A 26,474-nucleotide genomic window follows, 5' to 3' on the forward strand; every position below is an offset into this window, starting at 1 on the left:
TCAAAGTCACCAGGTGAGTTTTCCAACTAACTCTACCAACAACCCAACTTGTGCTAGTTCATAAAAATCCCCCATTTACGCTGATATTACCATAACAATTTAGAGGTATCAAATTTATAGGAAGAAAATCAAATTTGCGGAGATGAAATACATGCCATGAATACCATCTTACCATGAGGTGCTTCATACAAAATTTCAATAAATTTACTACTATTGCAACTATTTACAAGTGTTTCACATAGACATGCCTTTACATAGACAATGACGAAGTTAAAAATATATTTAAGAGCGCAATTTAGATCATACGCTTGAAAAATAGTCAAAATAAGATTTATTTTAGCTTGTATGAAGAAATAGTAAAACAATACCATGCACGGCACCACGCAATAGTATACGGTTACGTTTTGGTATCCTTGTTAACTTTTGTGAAAGTCAAACTACAATTAGTTAAGTTCTCAAGTGGAAACCAAGAACTCACTTCACTCAAGCTCAACTCAAAGTTGAATTTTGAATGATAAATGTTTGATTAATTAGTCATATCCCTAATACAAAAAATTAATCTTAAACCATTTATATAATGTAGGAAATTCTTACAAAAGACAACCAACATTTTACTAACTTTTACACCACATGCCGGATCACCTATCTTATAATTATCTGATGTATTGTTGAGTATAGTCTAACCTTTAAGTAAGTATTAATTAGACTGTTTGATAAGAGACTAGTTGTTTAATGTAACACTTAATTTGGAAAAAAGGAGTGAGTATATTATTGTAGCAATTAGATAAGTAAAAATTGAAGCACTAACAAAGAAGCAAAAATCAAGTGATAATGACACCTAAATCTCATTATAGTTGGTAAGAAATTAAGAATAGTAGAAAAACAATGATAAATTGTCCAAACACACCTTTTGATTAGTATTCCAATTAAGATTAGATTACAAAGAAGATAATGTTAAATACGAAAAAAATCGATGTAAAAAAGAATAAATAAAAAGAAAATGAGTTGTTAGGCCCAAAAAGTAGTGAACAAGAAGAAAAGTTGTCAAAGTAAGAAATATTAGTTACAAATCAAATCCTATTAGCACTATCAATAGTAAGACTAGAAAGATGAAGATCTTATGTTCCTCTTTTTGGGGGAAATAATGCCTCATTCCAGATTAAGACACCAGAAAAGTGACTCTCTTAAAATTTAATAATAATAAATATTTTATTTTGGTGGAACATCAAGGATATACTTATGGGAAAAATCATTACTAGTCGACCTATAAATGGTTGTTTACTTGTTAAGCATCTATTAAACTCGACGGCCACTAATAAGGCTTTCATTGTATTTTTTTTTTTCTTTTTCTTCTTTTACGTCGACTTAACGTACATTAAAGAATTTTTTTTACACATTACATTATATGAGCTCTATAAGCTCTTATATATCATTTGCAAGGAACATTAAAAACTACGAAGATAGTTGTCACCTTGTTTGTTGGTTCGGTCAATGATGGGTCAGCCCGAACTTCCAATAAAATTTTGGGAACATGCTCTAAACACAACTACCCTCAAACTAAATAGAGCTCCGTCAAAAGTTGTCGAAAAGACTGCATATGATTTATGAACACGAAATACTCAAAAGGTGTATTTTCTTAAGATTTGGGGTTGTGAAGTATACGTCAAACGACTCATTTTTGACAAACTTCAACCGAAATCTGACAAATGTATCCTTGTGGGCTACCCAAAGCAGACAAAGGGGTGTCACTTCTACAACACATCTACGAATAAGGTGTTTGTTGCTCGAGATAGTATCTTTTTGGAAAGACAACACATTTCCAAAATGACAAGTGGGAGAAAGTAGACCTCGAAGAACTTCTAGTCGAACAACAAACTCTGGAGAATAATCAAGATGGTATTCAAGTTGAAAATAAGAGATCTTTAGAAGTATCTGGTGAGGTTCAAGAACTAACTGGAGTTGTTTCCCCGCGTAGATCGCAAAGGTACAGGTTCGAACCAGGCCAAAGAGCCTAGACACCACCAAAGAGTCAAGCATGTACTTCGTAAATTTAACTTTCTGCGAGAATTCTTTGAAAGAAAAGAAGTCGAGATAAGAAAGATTGGAAATGATAACAATATCTCAGATCCATTGAAAAAACATCTGTCGCAAGCGAAGCACAACTCGCACGTTGCAGCTATGGGAATCAAGCATATTGGAGAATAGATTTGATGTCTTTTGAATGTTTTTAAGTCTTTAGAGTTTAAATACTTTGTAAAACAATTTGGTTAACCATTCATAGAAATGAATAATTTCAGTTTTCCATTTAATTTTGTGGTTTATTAAATGATGATTCTTTTCAATTTGACAAAATATTCAAGATAGGCTGTCAGTACCAGTCCTATGACTAAGAAACGTTTATCAAGTGAACTTGAATGTCAAAAGTTAAAAATGGTCCATGGTTGGAAGTTTTCTATAAAGGTGGACACATAGAAAACGCTAGACGAATAGTAGTTATGTTTCTTGAACTATGTGGACATGGCAATGTCGTAAGTAAATTTCATAAACTAATTAGACACTTATCCTCATTACCTGAGTGATTTGAGATTACTTGTTTGAGAACTGCTTACTTTGACGTTGTCAACCGTCGTACCGTAAAAGGAGGCTATAACGACAACGCTCGGGTAATCACCTATCAAACGAATTCTATCCTCAATATCGCAAGATTTGGATTCCCTCCAACAAATTGGGATGAGATGCCAAAAGTTGTACAAGGACACTCAGAGAGCTAGAAACTGTAAAATGCATGGTCGTGCTCAGATGAATCATAGGCTATGATTACCTGTTTATTTGATCAGTTGATGACCAGTCTTACCTTATGTTCACGAGCTAACATCAAGCGACAAAAGAATTAGGAAATGCACACTTGTCCTTAAACATACATTTGGTTCAAGTTTGCATTTAATGCATTTAATGCGAAATCGAATATATGTAGTTCAGTATTAATTAAGCAAGTTAATTATTCATTCAGATCAAGTGATATGAAAATGTCTAGCTAGGGGCCTCTCCAGTTCAAGTGGAATTAATTTTATTAATGCCACAACTTACTCTTGACTGAACCGGTAGAGTCACACAAATAGTACGTGATCAGATCATGTATTTTGGTGAATAATATATTAAATAAATACTCCAATAATGGATATTTGGAAATGATGGATGTTGGTTTCAGTGGAACTAAACAAACCATCAAAACACAAGACAAGAATATTTGCCGGAAATGAAGATATTGCCGGAAAAGGAAATATGTTTCACATCGGAAATATAAATATTATCGAAGTCGAATATATTTCCGGAACCATAAATATAGTACTTATAGGAAAATATTATCGGAAAATATTATTGGAAATAGAAATATTGCCGGAAACGGAAGACAGGCCAACGTGCAAGCGCCGACCCATCGCTAGACGAGCCAGCCCAAGAATAGCAGCACAACGCCAAGCACAAGGCCCAACACCAGCGCCACAACGCAAGGCACAAGGCTCAACATTGCAGCGCCAACGCGCAGGCCCAGCGCCCAGCGTGTGCGCGCATGCCGCTGGCCAGCGTTGTTGGGCCGCGTGCAAGCTCGGGCGCCAAGCTTACTTACACGACAAGTAAACTTGGGCTACAAGATTCACTTGGCCGGCTCCCCTAGTTGTTTAGGATTTTGGTAATTTTCCAGATGAACCTTTCCTTTGCAATAATGGATTGCGTACTGTAGTTATCGTGTGGCAATCTATTAAAGTAAAAGGTAAGCTTGAGTGACAATAACCTCCTTTCACTAGATCGTGAAGCCACCATTCAATTTTTCCTACGTTCTCAGAGAAAGGTGGCAAAACCAGGCCACTGTGGTACAAGAGTAATACATGAGTGCTATAAAGGCTTAGGTACTTGATCACACTAGCCATTGGTTCCCTTGTGATCCCGAATGGAGATCGTCCAATACATTCACAGAGTAGAGATTGGATTCAGGGGTACATTTACTAATATGGGGAGTCGTAAGTTTGCCGAAACCCGCTGACATGCGCTAGTTAAACTGGCACCTGGTTGGCAAACGCTGGAATTTAATGGCGATGGCCAGGCTGCGCCATATCTCTACGTGTGCGCAGACTATCTGTAATATTTGTATTTTATTGCAGTATAAATTGTAGCGTTAGAAACAGGTTGCGCTGACCTGGTAGCGCAAGAACTTAGTCACGATAGCCTGCCAGCACTAGAAATGTCTATCACTGGTAGGTTGGCATAGCGCGTCTTCTGGATTATTCGATATTATTCTGAATTCTATCTTTCTCTTACGATTTATGCTCTTCTAAAATACTCATGGAGTGCAATTATATCTTTGAGTCAATATTAAAGTCTATCTTGTTCGGGTTCTATATTTAATGGCTATTTAACATAGCAGTTACTATTTCTGGCATTTACTATAAATAAAAATCTTGCTTCAAGGATCATTTCAGTCTGCTATAGGATGCTCGTTCGCTTAGTCAGGAGAGCGCCACACAAATGGGTTACATATTAATTATCAAACGTTCCATTTCAGAACAAAGGGTCAAATGTAGGCGTCTACATAGTCTCATAAGATTTTCGTTTTTGGGTTGGTTTGTAAGAGTGCGTGTTGCTCGTTGTAGTAACTTTGCCCATGAAATGGTTGTGATTTTGTGAATGACCCTTGTAGTTTTTGTTGTGTTAGTAGTTTTTTTCTTTTGTGTGTGTGTGACCTTATTGGTTAAAGTACAATTAAGTCGACGTCCAAAAAAACATAAAATCAACCAACAAATTAAGAGCTAGTTAAACATCCAACTAGATACGTCATACTAGATTTAGATCTTCCAACTTTATATAACCCTGACCTTCTATTGATCATGACAATAGAGAGTATAGAAAACCGTATACTAAAGTTTGAAGAGAAAAACACCAAAATAACGACATTGACACCATTTTATTAATTTCTCTCCCCTTTCCCTTATCGTCTCTGCTAACATTGAACAGTCTCTATACTAAACATCCAACATCTCAAGGCAATGGCAATTGCAAAAGAAAAATAAAATACAACATTAAAACCAGAAATACCAGCATTAGGAAACATTGCATATATGTTATAGAGACAACAGACATAAAAGACTAAAAGAGCTAAATAACCCCGACAATTGCTGTAGAAGTCGGTTACCTATTTAAATCGAACAAGAGCTAACACTGAAACAAAAGCCACAATTTGTGCCACTCTTCAACCTATTGATTCATGATTCAGTACCATCCCAACTATAACCCACTTTACAAAAAAAAGCTATAGTGTTCCGAAAAACAAGGCAAAATCAACTTGTTATAGCATGCATCTCCAAATAGAAGGCTCATCCAAACCGAGCTAGATTTACTCCTCATCCTCATCATCATCTTCCTGTTCATCATCATCCTCGTCGTCAGAGCCATCTTTTGCCTGTTACATGATACGGGTGAGAGTTAAACTAGGAAGGAAGTGGTGATTCAGGGGATTTCTAATCCTTGGGCAAATAAAGAAGTGAGAAATACAAGGGAATATTTGTCTCTCCCTACTTCCCCCTTTCTATTTCCTTTCTCTTACTCCTTGTTGAGTTAACGGGTTCACAAAATTAGCAGATTGCCAATGATTTCTGCTTTCTCATCCAACATGTAAATTAAACCAAATATGGCAAGGAAAATTTTGAGACAACCAGTAGACGAGAACCATAGCGTAAACTAAACCAAATATGGCAAGGAAAATTCAATAAACAATAAGAAAGAAGACAACTTTGGCTGGTTCGTGTTTGATATGGAAGGTGAACCATGTAGAGAATAAGGGGAAGAAAATATAAGCTCTGAAGAGAAAAAAAATGAAGAAATGCTGCTTCTTAAATGTACAAGCCATGAAGTGCATGATTAGACTTTGTATCAGTGCACAACAATAGAGCAAGCCTAGCAGTACTGTGCACCATTGCATGATCAAGCAAATACAGCGGTGGGTTAAGAAATTTAGTTTACGGGTAACCCATGTATCAGCAGTATATCAAATATGTGTGTAACCCTTAAACTAGTAATGGAATCTTTCAGATATGATGTAATTTCAGAGTCTCTGTGAGAAAATTATGGGGACACTTCTTAGATAATAGTTCATGTAATTAGTACAACTAGGATTTCATTGAATTTCATAAAAGGTTATGGAGATGGGTGTTTTTAATAGCTAGACAGCTAGTCATATTTAAAATGTCGTACGTACTAAAATTAAAAACAATAAGGTAAGATTTGGTGTTAGTGATCTTAGACAATAGAAGTGTCGAAGTGGTTCTCTTTCCTGCAGGTTCTGCTTTGTAGGACAATATCATGTGCCTTGTGCAACCATCACTGTTCCTAAAATTGTATAAGGACTAAATGACTAATTTGACAATGAAAAAATTAAAACGTCGTAAATTTACCTCTTCATCATCGTCTCCACCCTCAAAATCCTCTTCATCGGCCTCCTGTAGTACAAATCAAAAATCAATTATTTAAAATCATGAAATGTATAGAGATCATCAAAGTCGGGCTGATGATAACCAAACTAAAACAGAAAAGCAAGATAAGAATTACATTGTTAAAGTATGTGAGTGGGTTAGGCCATAGGTCCTCCTTGATTATTTCAGCAACCTGCAAATGTACCACCTAACCAACATAAATTGCCAGTTCCAAAATAGAGGAAAAACTGAGTCATTTCAATTATTCCAGTAACCTGACCCAAAAAGGTCACCAAAATAACCCTTTTACCTCGTCATGGATGTCATCATCAGTATGCTGAGTTTCACTGAACCAGCTGAAGAAGCTGCAAGTACAAGGCAAATATAACTTCAATGCATAGGCTGTAAAATTAAAACAACAATACACAAGAAGACAAGACAAATATTCTGACTGACTACACTAAGAGAAGACACGGAAACGTTTTCACAGTGACCAATTGAGTGATCAAAGCAACCAAAGGGTGTATATTTCTCTCCAAACTAAAAACAATCAAAACTTAAGGAATTGAATTTTAGTATAACAATAGAAGGAATAACCGCAGAAAAATAATAATCAAAACACGTAATGAAAATACAGATTGTAATACTAGAAAAAAGAAGTGCAGTTTCACATCTTCACTGATTTTTTTGTTGACATTTGGTACATCTCCATCTATGCCTACCTATTTCCCTCTCTCCCACCTAAGAGGAGCACCCATTACTTAATTTGCAGTGCGCTTAATATGTAGTACGCGTACGCAATACACAACGCAACCTAATTATATTAAATTATCCCAAAAGTGTTCTTTTATCCTAATATGCACGTTTTATTACGCAATTTGCAGGGGGTGACCAGGGTATTAAGCTTAATGCCACAAACCATGCCTTCTAATCCTAACAGATTAATATTTCAAAGAGGCAACAATCTTAGAAAATAACCAAGGCAAGTATTACGGTTTTCAATTACAGCAGCAAGGGTCCTGTTTGGTTAAAGAAAAACATGCAGGCTACAACTGAACAGCTAGTTTGAGATTACAACCACAAGTCATTATATCAAATTTTACCTTTCCTCAATATGAGATCGCTTGTTCCCTTTCTTCTCAGTATCTAAACCATTCGGGATTCCCTGCAAAAAATGTTACGCCAAAGTCAATTAACACGTCAGAGCATACCAAGCAGTCAAACAACCTTTTTATTTTAAAAAAAGGTAAGGACCATTACCATTCCTTCTTTCCATTTAATGGAAGTTGCAGTCACTTTTATAGTCCCTTCGTCAAGAAATGTGAATGTCTTGATAAGCTTGGTATCTTCAAAATAAGGATTTGGGCTGAAATTCTGGATGCATCACAGAAGAAATCAAAGTGTTTAGTTGCTTTCCACTATTAGACGTCAGACATTATGGTAACGATGCCACTTTTTATTGATGATACACAATGACTTACAAAGGTAATGGAGTATCCCGATTTAACATCTTTAGAATCTTCTACATCGATGGAAGTTAAATGCTTGAAAACCTAATCAATAGATAAAAGTGATATGAGAAACTCCACATGAATTCAAGATTAGAAAATAATAATGAACCTCCTATTTGCATTTGAAGTATCCAAATATGTTCGAACTCCCACAAAGTTATGGTAAAGATACCTTATGATCTTCTTCTGACACAAGCTCACTTAGAGCAGGATGACTAAGAAACTGCACCAACATAAAGAACAAAATAAGGTAATAATCAGAAAGAGGTTTTCAAGGGAATCGTCAATAAAACAGTAAGGTCAATAGATGAAGCGACTACAGAAGAATCAATAAAACGTAGAGTACTTACAGCAGTCAACCAAAAGTCTGGAATGGACTTTATGATATCGTTTCTCTTGTCATAAACTGGCTTGCGGATCTCATTGTACTTCTTTTCCACCTCTAAAACTTCATCACTCGCTTTCTCGTTGATCTGTAATGTTAAACACAAGCACATTCCTTTAACAGGTTTCTGATTGCACCGCTCAGCTAAGCCAACAACATTAAACATGACAAAGAGAAATTAAACATCTACCGGTGTTTTCATGACTCTGCCCAAACGCTATTAAAAGAGTACTCAATTATTCAGCACCAAATCATAACATATATTTTCTTTATATATGGTAAGAAAAATAACTTTGAAAACCCTCCACACGAGGGGAAAATCTAAGTGAACATTTTGTATTATCGATGATAACTGCAGACTATTATAAGGATATATTACTCCTTTCTAATTGTTACAAGTTATAAATGCATATTCAACGAACTCATGTTCGCTCCTCACACTCTGGCAATGTAAATGTAGTCGTATAGACTCTGTAAACATAATCTGTGTTACTGTTCTTCACATCGAGGAAAGTATATGGTAACATGTCTGTGAAAAGATTACAGGGATATTCCTTGCTCTTCCAATACCACAGACAAAAGTTGATGCGCCAAACACCACGAGCAAGAACCATCACCATCACCAAATAATCAAGTATAGAACCTCAATTGGTTGGTGAACGATTAGGTACAGAACTATGTACCTTACACCTAAAGAGTGTAGCCTAGTACGGGATTATTTCCGAGTAACACATCAGAGCAATAACCTCAGATTCTGGACCAAACTCTTTCCTTGAAGTTATAGCAATAGAGGTATAGATCTTAAAGCACAAAATGACCAAAGAAAGATAGAAAAGGTATAGAATATATCGACCGCCTTTAGTTTAACACATTAATGACCCTATGTCATATCATAAAATTCCCAAAAACTCATATCAATCATGAACTAATATACATTAATGCATGATTATAATAGAAGGGTAAAGTAATTAACTCCACACCCTCAATTTTGGTTAGTAATTTCCTCATCCGACACGATTTACTTAGGCTTTCAATCCCCTTATGAGGGAATTGTTTCCTCCAAATTAAAACACAATTAACTTCCACTACAGAACCCAAACGGAGAAAACCCCTTATCTTACATCATTTATGCTTCCCCACAGGCAAATCATCAAACAAACTGTTTTATTTAAGCAAACAAATCGTAAATTAGGTAAATACTTAAATTGTATAATGCCTACATGAATTAAGCCAATAAATTTCAAATATTCCACATGCACACTACAAACAGCTAATCTTAACTACCCCCTCTCACCAAAATATAAAACCCCAACAAAAAGCAACTAAAATTCAGGGCAAAAACTAGCACAAAAACACAAATTAACACCAACTGAACAAAATTACATCAAGTATAGAAATACCCACATCAAAAGATTCACCCCCCTTGAATGCTAATTGAACAAACTATCTCAAAAGCCCAATATAAACAATGTATTTATGGATAAAAGATTGAACCTTTTCAAGGTCATCTTGAATTTCCTGAAGCTTTTCGATTGACAGAACAAGTTCGCTATCGATCTGCTCAGCATTCTCCTCATCATTCTTGTCAGCGGTCTTCAATTTCTTACCTTTGTCGGACGCCATTTTTTGTGCTGCCTTTTTCTCTCTCCTCTGAAAAACCCTAAAAATCAAAAACTGGATTTTCTAAAACCCTAAAAAACGGTTTGTTTTCAGGAGGCCCCCTCTTCAAAGCAAGAGAACAGAGGAGAGAGAAAGTATGTGGGAAGGGGCAGAAAAAAAGCAGTAGAAGTAGAACTAGGGTTTTTGGGTGTCATTAGCTTGAACCCTAGCTAATGGAATGATGACACGTGTACAATCAAGGGTGTTTTTGTCATTCGAAAAATGTTTTGAAGGTGATTTTAGGTACTTAGGTGGGAGTTTAATTATGGAGATTTTAATTAGCCGTTGGATAAATGATTTGATGGTAGTAGAAAATTTTGACACTTTTTGGTTGTGTCATGTGGGTTTGACACATGTCAAAATGAATTTCTTTCTATGAAGCCCAAATTGAGCCCAATGGTTATTTGCCATATGAGTTGGTAGTTTGTGTTGACTTTAAGCCCAATTTTTTTAATTTTTTTTTATAAAGAAAAAATACACGTTGATTTACGATTCCCTGTTTTAGAGATAATTCCAAATTACTTACCTGAGTTCCAGTGTTTTTCTTTTAATGTGTCACATAGACAATAAAAATTACAAATGTGACGGGAAAATTTGAATGTGACATACGAACTTGCCAAATACTCTATATCATAAATAAACCTCAATCCTAACTTCTAAGCATGGCATAATTGGTTACATGATAGCAATGTTGCATTGCATGTCCTCTTAGATTTTAATACTCGAGTAAGATCGTCTTATACTCATAACACCATTACTATTTTATACAAAATTATACTCCGTAACTATTACCCAAAAGTATAATTGTTAAAACGATAATGTTACTTTAACACATAACCTTGAGCCGGACAGGGTTTTAGACTAAAAGGGCAGAGTACTGAGCCGAGCCCAAACTCGGTCCAAATTTCGCGCCTAAAACCCTCTATTTTGGACCATTTTTCTGGTCATGCTGAAATTAGAATCAAGACTTTAGTTTTGGGCTCCCAAAGCCCAAAACAGTTATTCAAAAGTTTGAGGCCTGGACTCCTTTGGGCCTTAGTGTAGGCGTGTAGCTACATCACGACACTTGTGGCTAAAACTGGAGTAGGTTAAGATTGAGAGCTTGTTCGAGCTGGAATCTTCACTCCTCATTTGTAATTTATATTGCCATTATGTCTCATTTACGCACAATTAAAAGTCTGAGCAAATTACAGATAATAATTTTCCCTTCTTTTCAAAATCCATTAATGATCATTTTTACTTCATTTTTATTAAGCAATTGTGTCGATCTCGTGGTTTCATGCTAACGTTACATCTAAACGAACTAGTGCATCATTGAATTTATACGTAATATAAAAAAAAAAAAAAAAAAAGGTCTTGGTTTAATGGTTAATACTCTCCCTTAGTCCGGTTCCGATCATGTGACGGCTAAAGATCGACTTAGGCCTTTATAGTTTGAGTTTATGATCAAAGACCGACAATTTGATAAAATAAAATCCTATATATTTCGTATTGGCCTCACCACTTGAAAATACAATAACTACAACAGTGACATAGTTGAGTGTGGAAGTTATAGTACATTCCCTATGGCCCATACATGACTCATGAGTCTTCACTATCATCTGATCCCTAATCTTCCACCACTTCACTTCCATTCTATCATCATTTTCACCTGTATTTCTACTCTAATGACTTATTATATATGGACTTTCTAAGGTCCATACATATCTATATGATCACCTGGCCTGGACCTGCCTGTTCCGAAATCAATGAGCGACACGTGTCCACGAAAGCCTGCTCAATTTTAGTACTTGTACGTATATATCTGGCTACTATAACCAAGCAAGCATGATAGAGATGCTGGGAAACTCACCTTCTAACTTGAAGGTTATAAGTGCGAGACTCACCATCTGCTTGTTCTTGAGAGTGGCCTAGATTCCCTTATCGTCCTCCGATCCCTACTCTCAATTGTTGACCTGCGAATTTTGACTCACTGACCTCTGAAAGGTGCTGGTTCAGTTGGATTTTTCACGTTACGTTATAGACAAAATATAAAAATATATCTGGCTGCTATAGCATTGTGGGTCGTTTTTATGACATTCTTTAGCAGCTATTATGACTAATACTTTAGTAGTAGTCCCCCCCGGCCCTAACTCCCCTTGTAATTAATTCAAGCTCATCTCTAACCTTTCACTCGATCAATATTATCCCCACTTAGAGTTGGCTAAGGAATAAGTGTCGAACGAGTTGATGATTTCCTAATGACATTGTTCGATTTGTGATATTGCATGTTTACAATCCAAATGAACAAACACGATTGTTAAAGCTTTGTTCTCTTCACCAGGTTTGGTCTGATTTTTCTAGTTTCTGGTTTCGTCTGATCTGAATGTTTTTTGCGAGTGTTTTTTCTGGTTTTGTCCGATCTGATATAATTTATTTGGTCTGATCTAATATAAATAAAGATATGATAAGGTGAAAAGAACATAAGCTAATTTAACTAGTTTTGAAATTCAAATCTAATATATATATATATAAAGGGGAGTTTTTTGGAGAACATTTAGAGCGTCCACATAGGATTTCCACGTCATCACATGGAATTAACTAATATTAAAAATAAATAAATAATATTAGAGTCTTGCATGATTTAAATTGTAGATAATATGATAAAGATAGATTTCAACAAAAAATTATCCTACTTCTCTTCTAACTTTTTGTATATATATCCATATTCCTTTTTCAATTGAGTCGCTCACCAAGCACATATAGAACAAGGTAGAATATTACTCAAAATTAGTCATCCCCTCATCCTAATCGCCCATTTTACAACCACCAAAAACTACATGTTGGATACGAAGATACCTTCACACGGATGAAACATTGCTCGCTCAAGATTTAGTGATAAACTAATGGTGTCAAACTTTTTTGGTAAAATCATTAGAAATTTAGCAGATATTATGGCACTAAGTTTGTTAAAAGCTTGGATAATAATCTTAGTCCGAGCTTAACACGGTCAAGCAATTCAGCTGAACATGCTTACAAAGTTTATTCATACCGTAGTATTCTTTAAAGTCGATGGTGGAGTATATATTTAATTTAAGGAGGGCGATTGCTGCAACAAATTATAGTAGACTGCTACTGTGCAATTGAGGAATATTTAAAAATGGATTTTACTTGGATAGTTTTTTTTTAAGCACGCCGATTGTAGTTATTGGTAATTAATAAAATTGTAATTGTAATTTCAATTACCTTAATAGTAAGGATCCCATTCACTTTTTATTCCTATCTCTTAGCCCGAATAAGTGGCGTTCATTAATTAACTATAAGCTTTGCCTTCGTGGCTTTCTTTAAAGTCATACTTAAACTAACAAATAATACATGTTTTCGGTTAAATTAAATTCCAAATAATACATGTTTTCGGATAACTTTACGTCAAAGTATACATTAAGGATTGTACATAGCTTCTTGCAATGACTTCTTACTTTTGTACGTGTGGAGTGAATAATCAATATCCCTCGGCCTTGGTTTTCCTCAATCCGTTGACGAAAGTTTATCATCAGATAAATCTAGAATCTTCTATTGGTATCAAATGGTATAGCACATTAGCACCTTCGGTATTGGATATGATCATCTAAACGACGAGTACAAAGTAATTTCGATGAATGATTGGGTTCCATACAAAGTTTATGTTTACAGTTTAAGAGATGGTTACGGGAAAACGAAACTATTTAATATACAATTAGTTTATATTTTTAGATAATTATCAAGTATGTAATAGAGTTTCATTTACATTAAACCTTTGATGGTAAAAGATAATAAGAGAAAAAGATACAATTATCTCCTTTAAAAAATCTCCTCAAAAAAAAAAAATTCCTTATAAAATATAAGATAGAATTACAAATAGGGAGTTATCTCAAATGCAAAATAAATACAATAGCAAGTTATCTTAAAGTTTTTATTCTAAAAAATAAAAAAGTGCTCCGTATTGAAACCCGTGCATCGCACGGGATTCATACTAGTCTATAATATGTGACACTTTATTCTAAACAGGAGAAGTACATATAACCATACGGCTCATAGGTAAACAAGATATATGGTTGGTATTCGGTAGACATCATATCGTATATCCAAAGCAGTCATTACATCCGTGTTATTAATAAGACGATCCATTCATTTTCACAGTTCCACCCATCCGGGACGTTCCCGGAAAAAAAAAGCAGTCGGTGGATAAATGTAACAAGACAATGCAAGAAAAGGCCAATAAAACAATTTTGGGAAGTGTTAAGATAGAATATAGGAGATATTATATTGTGAATATTCTGTAGAGTCCTAAATATGGTATGTTACCTAATATGAGTCCTACATATGGTATGTTACCTAATATGTAATCTAGGGTTTAGGTAATGAGTTGTACTATATATATACGTGTGTTATTAATGAGAAGGATACGAGATTACACAATATTTGACATGGTATCAAGAGCTTAGGGAGATCCTAAGGACCTTTTACAAAAATCATTCCCTGCCGGTGGGTTAGAAAATACAACCCACCGGCGGGATTCGAAGAGTTCCGCTGTGAATATGGTTGAAGAAAGTAGGAGTATTGTGGGGTTGGTACGTGAATGTTAGAAAATTATTGATGTTAATTTTTTTTTTTGGGTGATATTTTAGAGTATGGGTTAGTGCATGAAGCCTTCTGCTGATCGGATTCGAGTGTGGATCTGAGTTTGGTTTTGCTCCGAAAAACCAATGACGGATTGAGCATGATTTTGCTCAAGAGAAGCCGGAAGGCGTTCCCGTTGTATTGAGATAATTGGTGAGTTCGAAAAGAAGGGCGTTCTCATCAAGAGAGAAAAAAAAAAGTGCAGGTTCGAAAAGAATGGCGTTCTTGCTCGATTTTTTTTATTGAAGAATGGTGTTTCCAATCGCAATGTTCGTGAAACTGCCGTTACGATTGAGGGAGGGAGTTAAAGGATAACGTAGTTATCCTAGAGGATAGAATATCATATGAGATAAAGTTATGTTATATGATATGAGATACTGAGGGAGTGTCGTCACCTACGGGTGATACTGAGGGAGTGTTGTCGCATACATGTGACAATGAGGACGTGTCGTTGACTAGTGGCGTCGACGAAGGGGTGGCGTCGACTGTGAGGGAGGAACAACAACATTATACACCCAGTCGAGTAGAATCAGACGTCGTCTCACCAACGACAGGTGTCGATGAGACGACGGGTAGTGATGAGAGCGAGACAAGGCAGTCATCAGCCCGTCGTATGTGTCAACGAAGGTTCAGTTAGCAGATATCGTCACTAAAGCGTTGGGGAAGAAGCAATTTGAGTTTTTTTTGAACAAGATGGGCATTCGAGATCTTCATGCTCCACCTTGAAGGGGATGTTAAGATAGAATATAGGAGATATTATATTGTGAATATTCTGTAGAGTCCTAAATATGGTATGTTACCTAATATGAGTCCTACATATGGTATGTTACCTAATATGTAATCTAGGGTTTAGGTAATGAGTTGTACTATATATATACGTGTGTTATTAATGAGAAGGATACGAGATTACACAATATTTGACAGGAAGTGACCAATATGGTTAGGCAAATATGCAACTAGTATTAGGTCCGGCCATCAAAAAGTTCTTAAAAATAATCCGGGTTTCCCATTTTTGTGTCCCATGAAATGCTACAACTTTGGTTGACAAAGCAAAGAATAAAGCTCCAAATTAATCATATTGTCATAGATATTAATTATAAATGTATTATGACTTTCATACTACTTTGGTAGGACTAATACATGATTTCATGGCTCTAATTCAATAATAACAATATCTTATCACTAAGGAAAAAATTCGTACTACTACATCATAACAATGCCATTGACATATAACCACCGCGAAAATCATACAAAAGTAATCATTTTTATAAATATTCATACACCAATACTAATGCACGATTGATCAATGTTAACACTGTTCTTTTTAGTGTAGAAAGAGCCACAAAAAGATAAGCCGACAAATGATGTAGACAAGATTCGCTATCAGCTCAGGTCTTGGATAATTGGATACCACCTTTCAATACTAAACTGGTTGACATCCATATCGATGGTAACATTATATTGTTTAATCATGTTGGTTGTAATTCCTTACAACATCTAAAGCTTTGTGACTTGTACACCCTAAGAACATCCCACTACCAGAATTTGAGCTCCTTATTTGCATCTTTCTCTTCTCCATGGTGTTGTTCTTACTTCTTTCCCTTTCCCTTTCCCTTTCCCTTTCCCTAGGGAAGGTGAATTCGTGTTCATCTGAAAAAGTGGAGAAGTTATCAACCGCGCTAGCAGTAACCACACTCCACTCTATGCTCCCTTCACTAGGAGCATAAGGGGTTGATGTTGGGCTACCGGGAACACCGGAAAGTGTTTCTATTTCGAAAAGATCCGAGCTTGCATCACTACAACACACATCTTCATCATCTTGACTAGTTTTCTTTGCTAATGAAATTGTGAATGGAGGTGTACAACTCGTAGTGGTAGTAGGGGAAGTAGGGATCGCGTCCCATGCTAGGATCGAAAGCTTCCTTTCGAGGTTTTGTTCTATTTCTTCCTTTCCTAGTTGGTGATGGATTGATCCAAACACCTCCATAGATTTCCTAGACCGGTTTAAGTGAAGCGTTGTTGTGTCTATGATGGGGAATGCAAAGTGTTCTTGATCTTGGTCGGAAAGCCGGCTTTTCCTATTCTCATTCCCATTCCGATTCCCATTCCCTTGGTACAACTTTGGAGAAGAGGATTGAACCATTTGTTGGTGAGTGTAAACAGATTTCTTGCTCAAACAAGAACCTTTACATTGAAAGCCAGAGAAAATTTTATGGCCAACACTTCCTTTCTTTGGAAGTAATAAAAAACCAATTTGGCTATTAAAACTTACTTCGGATTTAAGGCTTGGGGTTGGTGACTTAACACTACTACTAATATTACTTCTTGATGACTTCCTTTGTAAAAAATCATCCCTAATTTTCTCTCTTCTATGAGGATGTCCATTATCCCTTTTTTGGACGACATGACTCCTTCCGCCTTTCTTATCACTGATCTTCTCGTTGAAGTATCTCTCGGCCCTAAACACATCCGACTCACCACTTCTCTGAACTCGAGAAAGATTCCTCCCCACGCTAGATATACGTGGGGAGGAAGTTTCTCGAGTTGGAGAGGGACTATTATTAACCGATTTAGCTAGGGTTCGAACAAAGTCCCTCTCAGTTGTATCAAGGTATGAGGAGAACGATGCATCTCGAGGGTAGGTTACAACGCCCTCATTGGCCTTATAAGGTGAGAATATCGCCGTCGCCATAGAAATGAGTAAGGTGATTAAAGCTGATGGGATGTGGAAAGAAAATTGGAGTTTTGAGTGTGAAGATGTTGTTGTTTTTGTTTGTTAGGCCCTTAGCAAGTTAGTGTAAGGGTGGTTATATATGTAGGGAGTTATATGTAATGGAGGGTAATTGGTAAAGTTATAATAAAGTAGGACCATAATGCTTGAAATTTCATTGACAGATTATTACCTTTATCCTTACCTCCAGATGAAGTGCCTCCAAGATCTATCTTTGTCTTTCACTAAAAAATTTCCCCATAAAGGACACACTCTTCTATGGCTGCTCTACCAAACAAATTATTTTACACGTCACTTTTTTATTTTATTACTATTATTGAAAATAACATATGTGCACTTACAGGGGTAAGGTTGTGTACGTACAATTCTTCTTTACTCAGTTTGTTGCGGGAATTTCTTTGAAAGCAATGGGGTAATAATAAAATTGTATAGGTAATGTTGTGTAGACCCTTATCCTACTTGTTAAGGGCCTAACAAACAACCTTACCCCTGTAAGTGCACATATGTTATCCTACTTGTTGTGGGAGCCTCTTTAAAGACAATGACGTAATGATATGATAAATTTTATTTTTCTTTAAACTAAGTACACAAGTTTATTGAAACTTCTTTTGATTACTTGCATTGTTAGAACAGAGAAGCCCATCTTGTCACAACAAAGTATGGGACTTGAATAGAAGCTGAGAGGAGTTTTCTTGTTGTGGTTAGTCAATAAGGAGTTGAACACTTTTTCAAATCTTTTGTAGAACACAAAGGTGTGCTTTTGACCGGAATCTCGATCCAATTGTCAAATTACTAGTTTAAATCACACTTATTTTAAGATTGACGAGGATAGTAACTGAGTAGAGCTAATTGCCTAATAATTAAATTATCAAAAAAAATTGCCTACTACTCCTCCGTATTTATTTAAGAGATACACTTGTCTTTTCCGACTGTATTTATTTAAGAGATACACTTGTCATTTTTAGTAACATATCAACTCCGCCATCTAATTAAATAATCTATTTAATATATCCTATGTTCCACCACCCTATTAAACAAATAATTTCACAACTACAACCCACCCCTCACCCCTAAAATGACATGGTCCCCACTTATTTTACCTATTAAAATATTTATCCAACCCCACTTGTTTTATTACTTTAATTCATTCAATTCTTCTTCTTAATACTCGTGCCCGACCAAGTGTATCTCTTAAATAAATACGGAGGGAGTAATTAGACAACTAAAGTAAAAACGTCTATCGTACCTTTACGTTGTTTGTCTCCTCTTGTTAGAATATGACTTGAATCAATATATCTCCAATAAACGACACGATAGTAATGTGGCCATGCGGGTCTTGCTATGTTAGATCAACGAGTTTTACTTATCTTGTAGATATCGTATGCCTCTTTATTAATGAATTTATTTTATTTTTATAAAAAAAACATTATAATTAAGAGTAAAATTTATTTTAATTTGAGGAGGGACATCATTGGTATAACAAGTGGTTAGCAAAAAAGCAAAATATGAGCCATTCCTATGATCATATCTAAATACAGGGCCCCTCTTGGATGCCATAAATATATGGAATTTAAATGGGGTGATTGAGATGGTCGAATATGACATTGATCTTGAGATTTTATATATTAAAAGTTAATTTTTCATTTATGTAAAAGTTTACTTGGATGCTTCTCGTTTGACATTTAAAAAGTGGCCAACAGGTAGCATATAATCTTAATTGTTGATTGGTTAACTGTCTTGTACTCCCTCCGTCATTAGTTAATCGCCGTAATATGATCGATGAGTTGAACAAAGTTTTATACGATAAGTTGTTTTAATAGAAAAATAGATGTTTCGTTGATCGAAAATTTAAGATTGTAAAAGGATGTTTTGGTAGTGGAAACAGAAATGTTATAAAATATTGGCGACTCCATGTCATAAAATAAAGTATGACAATTAAATTAAGACGACTGCAAGAAGAAAATATAAGTGTGACAATGAAATTGGAATATAGTGTGTAGGGTCGATTGTCCTGTAGGATTGTGAGTAGTGAGGTCTGGTACTATTTGGTAGACCTAGTTATCGGGCGGTTCGGGTCAGGGTCGGTGCGGGTCAAAAGAGGGTCGGGTATTGAAAGGGTCATTTATAGCGGGTCGATAATGGGTCGGTCAAAAGCGGGTCACGGGTCGATAGCGGGTCATTAGTGGGCGGGTCAATAAACGAGCAATGAAAAATGAAAAACAAAAGAGCCATGTGAAAGTACAAGTGAATACGAGCTATTCACGTAATTTTTTGTATCATTACTATTTTAATTTTCAAAATAATTATAGTATAAGTTTGACCCTATAATGACCATGTCCAATAAAAGCCCTGTCCACTAAGAGCCATGCCCAATAAAAGCCCTATTAACTTGACCCTAACCCTATATCCATTGGACTACCCTGTCCAATAACCAGGTTTACTATTTGGCACGAAGGTTACTGTGGTGCAACATTAAAGGGTCTATTTTCCTAGGCTTTTGAGATTCATATCTTATATGGACCCTAATTACTCTATTATAGCACTAGTGATTGATGTCTTGAAATAGTAAACAACAACAAAGATATTTAGATGCTTTCTTCTCTAAGTTAAGAGGATGCAAATGCCAATGGAGTTAGGATGGTTGTTAGGCCAGAAGAGGACTCAATCATCAAACTCAAATATGGTGTAATCGGTGTATTTTCGAAACGAATGTAACACCAAATATCTCTAAAATGGTTAGCAATTATCAACCATAACCACCAAAATGAGTAAAATGTAGATCAAAAGATAGGCAAAACAGAGAAAACAGAGGTTTAAGAATATGTTTTAAGCTCACTACAAAATGAGTAAAATCTGTATAGGAGTACAGATTTCCGGCGGCCAAAGGCGTTTGCATATACGCATGTTGTGGCTTCTACAAGGAGTACAAGAAAGTTCAACAAAAAGACAGTTCAAAATTGTGGTTTTCCTGTGATACTATTTTGTCTACTTACAGTTATACAGAGGTGGAATTGTTTTCACCAGCAACCCAATATTGTTTGACGACAAACAACACTTTCTCGGTAAGGAGAGGACCGTCTTCATGGTCCACCATTTTGGTGTTCCACCTCATTCCGGCTGCTATTCTCTTAACCTTCATAAGGACATCTACTTCATCTCTGAATATCACTGTCCCTTCAGGTCGCAGGATACGATCCATCTCTAGTAGGATATCTTCTGCATTACATCTGCATATATGATTCATATAACATATTTTACAATGAATTACAACTATAAATATAATAAATTGTTCATTACTGTCATATGCTTAATATTTGCCTGGTACAGACCATCCATCCTGAATTCCTGATTATATATGTCTCATTTTGATATGATGGACTAATGTTGAAAATAAGCTTTTGAAATTTTCAGATATATAGCTCATGATTAGGTGTGAAGTTCTTAACAACATGCAATAGAGACAAGTTTACCTCTATTTGTAATGAAATCCAAGACAAAGAAAGACGGTTCTTACTTGTTCTTGTACAAGCTGAAAAGACGGTTTGCATGTATCAGGTCGTAAGTCCTGGGGTACGTGGAAAAGGCTTCACACCTGCAGATTAAGTATACAGAAGGAAACTATCAAGGAAGTTCTAAGACAAAAACAAAACAAAACAAAACAAAACAGCTTAAACTGCTCAAGCTTAATGTAAAAGTTCAATAAGTTAATTGATGGAAATTGTGTGACGAATGAATAATAGCAAGCCAGATAAACATAAAACTGCTCTACTGAATTAATCATATATTAACAGAAAATTAAAGGTTTTTCAAGGAAGAAACAAGGACAATAATAATATTACATGTACAACCACACCACTATGAATGTAGCAAGTACCAGTAGATAAATAAGTGTGAAACAGAAACAAAACAATTCACAAATATGCCTAGCTCGCTTCAGACCTTACAGAGAGCAAAAGTTCACAGCAGGGAATTGAAGCAGAAGTTTACAGATAACTTACCAGTCATGGTATATGCCTATTAGACCTCGTTCATAAATAACACCTAAAGTATCCTTCTCTGCTATAATGGGAACAACATTCATAACCCATAACTTTGGAGAATCAAGCGTGGCAGCAAAACTTCCAAGACCAGCATTCATATCCATTATGTTGCGGTACCTTCCTGTATCCATCAGTTTGTTCACCCTTTTATAGTAATCGACATGTTTTGACCAAAGTTTGATATCATCTTGATACGTTTCAGTTGAGACTCCAGGAACAGAACCACTCTCAATTCTGTAAGGAGTTGCATTTAGTCTGTCTGGAAACTGCTTCCACTCTCCCCCAGAAACTTCATCTGGTGAACTTGTTTCAGGGTACGGAGTTATGCATGCCTCCATCTTCTTATACCAGACATCAGTAGCATATTGTGGATCACACATTGTAGCACGAGAAACTCGTTCCCTGCAATTCTCTCTTTTTCTCCAAATAGCAATTTCACCTTTCTGAGATTTCTTCTCCCAACACAGAAGTTCAGCAATCTCCTCAATTTTCCTTTGTTCTTCTTGAAGCTCTTCCTTAGGGCGCTGCCATGCTTCATAACTGTTCTCCCAATTGATGGGTGGACCTGAGAGTATCCAATAGCCCCCCGGTCTAAGGACTCTATCAACTTCCATCATGTAAAGTCCGCCTGCAAAAGTCATTTCTTTAACAACTTGTACTATCAAACAAACTATAAGAAATGGTTCATGATCAACTTACCATTCGCACCCCATGGAATCAAACACCTAGAGCAATGAGCCATATCAAATGATCTAGGGGCATAAGGGAGCTTTATAGTTCCCAAAACACCAATAATAGCAGGAACTCCTCTTTCAAGTGCAAACTGAACTTGTGCCTCATGCGAGTCTCTGGGTGCAATTGACATAGCTAGGACATTTTTCTTCATCAAATACGCTCCCCAACTTGCAACCTAAGAATGTCTCAATAACTCTTAATAAACATGTAATCATCGATATAGAACATAACTCTGTACAACTGCCTCCGTCCTAAATTAATCTATGACATCAAGAATATCTCAGCAGGAATATGTATAGACTAAGGGTGCGTTCTATTCACCTGTTTTTACTTATCTTATCTGAACTTATTAGAAATTATCAAAACTTATTTTAGTTATAAATTATACTTGATCAACCCTTATTTTTCCCTGAACTTATTTTTATCTGAACTTAACTTTCCTGAAATAAGTGGAAATAAGGTGAACAGAACAGAGCTTACTATAGAATGGAAATAGTATAATATAACAAGATTAATTAGACTTACCCCACAACCAGTATCCAGAGCAGTTCTAATCATCCCATTATCCAAAGGAATAACAGAAGCTAAATCATTAATATAAGCATCAGCACCTTGAGGAAACTGAGTTCCACCACCAGGAAACCTGAACAATTTACCCTCATACTGTATCCAATTTTGTACCGCCTTCTCAACTGTCAAACTCTTATAAGGCGCGTTTGCATAAGGTACATAATCACGACTCTTTGGCCAAGCAAAAGGAGTCACATACCCTTTAGGTGCAGGTATAAGGCAACCCAATTTCTCCTCTTGTGGAGGACAATGTCGTTCCCTGTAATTCATATTCTCTCGAGGAAAGGTCATTGCTCGAGCCTGATCTTGACAAGGTGTGTAGTCTATGAAAGTATCAGTGCATGGTTTGAATTTCTTGACTTCATTAAGAAGCTCCCCTCCATGGTGTGTTTCATAGTTCAGATCAGTAAGGATGCTGCAGTCTGTTTGTTGTGTGATCTGTACAGCAATTCTGTCTCCCTTTCCGTAGCCACTGCGTTGCCATGAACCTAAAAGATAGAAGAAGCAACATAATCCAAATACAATGATGATTGATAGAGGGCTTCTGGTTTTGTTTTCTCCTGTGTTTCCTTTTGTTCCCATGCTTCACCTACATTTTCATTTACCAGTTCTTGCATCAATATTCAGTAAAGAAAAATGCACACATCACATGCACAACTTCAAGATTACATAACAAGTGTTGTGACAGATGCGAGAAAGATAACAAACAAACAAACAAACAAACAAACAACAAACAAAGAACAACACACAAGTTTTACGTGGTTAAATAACCATGTGTTAGCTACGTCCTCATTTCTCAAGACAAAAAGTTTGTTCAGAATACAAAAGACAACGACACCTAAGATGATGGCTCGGACATTCAAGGCATCCCAAGTTCCCAACAATAAGAAAGGTTGAACTTGGATATTATTTTTTTTTCTTCATGTTAGATAGTTCGGACATGTTTTTTTTTTTTTTTTGGTGTACCACCCGGTTCACCCGAATGGCTAATCCGGATTCGATGCGAGTTCTTAGTGGATAGGTTTCACTCCCCTCCCAATTGTTGTTCCGAGGGATCAAACGTGGGGTCCTCCTACCAAGTCCAGCCTTAATCACCACTGAACCAACAAGCATTTGGTGTATAGACATGTTATTAATTTAAGTCAATTTTCGTCAAAGTTGTAATACTCTGGAAAAAGCACCAATCCAAACATATTCTAAACAACCACGAGTATCCCTCTGTGTCACTAGGTGAGTTAATGTGTCATATGTAACATGAGAGAATTCAATATATTCAAAATACAAGATATCATTCTTAATATCATAAGCAAAATACAGTAATTGTTAAATTTGACTGAAACAACATAAGCAAATTACAGTAATGATTAAATTTGATTGAAACAACATAAGCAAAGTACATTAATTATTAAATTTCAAATTTGATTCTCAAATAAAACAGGATATATTATTCATATATTCAATTTATTCCAAAAATCAATTTTGCAGATCTAGGTAGAAAAAAACACACCAAATTATACAAATTTAATTTAGGAAAAATAACTCACAATAGAATTCCGGCGACTGATGATTGTGAAATGTCTGTTGGTGTTTTTTCATTTCAACGAAATCATCATTGGGTTGCAGGTATGATCATGATCTATTGTCTCCGATTAAAATGCATAATGTTTAATTTTGATTTTATTAATAAAGTTAGTTAGAATTTGATCGTTTTCTTTTATTGGGTTTTATTTATTTATTTATGGAAAGTTTTAGAGATTTTAATTTTGCTTATATACTTGCGATAACTTGTTTGAAAAACTACTATTCCCAACAAAAATACTCGTAATGCTAGCAATATGCCAATATGGTCGTTGAATGTGATTGCTTGCAAGTCGTCAACTCGGTGAATGAGAAGCAAAGGGATGGTTCGTATTAGAACATATTAGGTGCACCTTCTCACATTTTTTCTTTAAATATGATGAGAAAATATGAGAGGAATTACCTATTATCTATGGGTATAAAAATACCCTTGGATGTAGGGTGCACCCTAATAACTTTTAGGTTTCTTATTTGAGTACGATTATTTGAGAAATTTGATCTATAAGTAGTTGGTTTGATTTTATTATATTTATTCATGGAGTAGTGTGTGACCGTATAGATGGTGTCGTCATTGAATGACGATGGTGATACAAGATTAGTGGTCGATCAACAACATTTCCAATATCAAACCCTACATTCGAAAATCTAAACAAATTCGAATCCCCCTCTTCATCATTAGTTGATTAATTACTCATCTTCCGTCAATGTCTCGCCTACATTGCACCAAAACGAATACGGATACGGACACGGACAAGATACGTGTACGGGGATACGACATCTTAAAAATGACGAATACGGAGACACGTGAAATAATAATAATAATAATAATAATAATAATAATAATAATAATAATAAATAATATAATATATATAAAAAAAAGATAAAATTACACTAGGATAGGCTTTGCAGCCAGGGGAGTGGGGGCCTAGATTGTATATCGGCTGCCCACTAACTATTTGTAAAAATTTTGACTTGGTTCGCATTTGATTTATATAATAATAATAATAATAATAATAATAATAATAATAATAATAATAATAATAAATAAAATAATATATATAAAAAAAAGATAAAATTACAATCATCTATAAAATAAATGTAAAAGTTAATTACATCTATTAACGACATTCAAATAAGATGTCATTTTCCAATTCAGGCTCATCAAGTTAAGATCTGAAATTCCAAGACAAATAAAATCTTCTAAATTTCCATAAGCATCTCCTCCTACATCTCACGTTTTTTTCCCTTGTAATAACTTTCACTCAACCTAGAAAGTAGACGAAGATTGTTGTGAATGAACACCAAACCTTCATAAACATAAGATGTGAAACATTAACTAATATTGAAATATGTTCCAAGACGTGTCCATCGTGTGTCCGGCAAGTCTCCCCGTGTCTTAATATTTTTTTTTAAAAACCGGACACTTGATTTCGCGTGCCGGACACATATTTTCGTTTGTCCGTGTCAGATACGTGTCGGACACGGGACACGACAACCAAATGGCGTGTCCGTGCTTCCCAGTGTTTCCCTTCTTACTCATTGTTACAATCTATTACCCGGAGCTTTGGTTTGTTTTTAAAGCTTAAGCTAGGAAAGTAATAATTGTACATTTTTAAATTAAGTATTCATTTCCTTTTTTTTAATTCATTTTTATTCAATTTATTATTTATAAGTGTTTATATGGAAATATGTAACATACGTTGTACTTGGCTAAGGTGGTAAGAACTAAGAAGTGTAACTTTTAACAATTGTTTGACCCTTGCTACACATTTTTGGTTGTCAATGACATGGCATGATGTTGATTAATTAGTGGTGACGTGTCGTAATAAAGAGGAGTATATGTGACACATATACGTTCTTAAGAACGCATTTTAATATATTAGTATAGATTTAGCGGCCCACTATAGCTCACCTTAGCCCACTCGAAATATCTACACGTGTGTGGACAAGGGGTTGCATGTCCAAGTATCTTAGAGGATGTAATTTCACCCGATTATTTAATAAATGATGAAAACTATTGGTCGGAGCTATTCCCCCAAAAAAAAATATACTCGTAATATTAATTGCATTTGGTTGATCAGTGTGTCTCATGTGTGACCAGTCACACCATCAACTTGATGGTGTGACGCGTGCAACTAATATGGAGAAAGTTATAGACGAGTGTTA

At 35.6% G+C, this 26,474-nt stretch overlaps 3 protein-coding genes across 4 annotated transcripts; all 3 read right to left on the reverse strand.

Moving 5' to 3' along the window:
* Positions 1 to 5,046: 5,046 nt before the first annotated feature.
* On the reverse strand, positions 5,047 to 10,140 carry LOC110799269 (NAP1-related protein 2). Of its 2 annotated transcripts, none has more exons than XM_022004508.2 (10): positions 9,852 to 10,140; positions 8,323 to 8,445; positions 8,145 to 8,195; positions 7,943 to 8,014; positions 7,722 to 7,835; positions 7,565 to 7,626; positions 6,772 to 6,826; positions 6,598 to 6,654; positions 6,444 to 6,488; positions 5,047 to 5,452 (listed from the first exon to the last, which is right to left on the reverse strand). In XM_022004508.2, the coding sequence occupies exons 1-10, from the start codon at positions 9,978 to 9,980 to the stop codon at positions 5,387 to 5,389; spliced, it is 774 nt and encodes a 257-aa protein (XP_021860200.1). In that variant the 5' UTR covers positions 9,981 to 10,140; the 3' UTR covers positions 5,047 to 5,386. The 2 variants fall into 2 exon arrangements, with proteins under 2 accessions (XP_021860200.1, XP_021860196.1); XM_022004504.2 differs by having other exon boundaries at positions 6,598 to 6,669.
* Positions 10,141 to 15,711: 5,571 nt separating this feature from the next.
* Positions 15,712 to 17,476, reverse strand: LOC110799286 (protein PHYTOCHROME KINASE SUBSTRATE 3-like). Its single transcript, XM_022004516.2, has one exon. It carries the CDS (start codon positions 17,344 to 17,346, stop codon positions 16,120 to 16,122), a length of 1,227 nt encoding a protein of 408 aa, XP_021860208.2. The 5' UTR covers positions 17,347 to 17,476; the 3' UTR covers positions 15,712 to 16,119.
* A 2,721-nt stretch (positions 17,477 to 20,197) lies between these two features.
* On the reverse strand, positions 20,198 to 24,488 carry LOC110798658 (probable methyltransferase PMT2). The gene is made up of 6 exons (XM_022003848.2): positions 24,275 to 24,488; positions 22,686 to 23,319; positions 22,125 to 22,335; positions 21,384 to 22,053; positions 20,900 to 20,977; positions 20,198 to 20,612 (listed from the first exon to the last, which is right to left on the reverse strand). Exons 2-6 carry the CDS (start codon positions 23,310 to 23,312, stop codon positions 20,381 to 20,383), a joined length of 1,818 nt encoding a protein of 605 aa, XP_021859540.2. The 5' UTR covers positions 23,313 to 23,319; positions 24,275 to 24,488; the 3' UTR covers positions 20,198 to 20,380.
* Between the last annotated feature and the right edge of the window lie 1,986 nt (positions 24,489 to 26,474).

Source organism: Spinacia oleracea, chromosome 5 (genome assembly GCF_020520425.1).
Source record: "Spinacia oleracea cultivar Varoflay chromosome 5, BTI_SOV_V1, whole genome shotgun sequence".
Taxonomy (NCBI): Eukaryota; Viridiplantae; Streptophyta; class Magnoliopsida; order Caryophyllales; family Amaranthaceae; genus Spinacia; species Spinacia oleracea.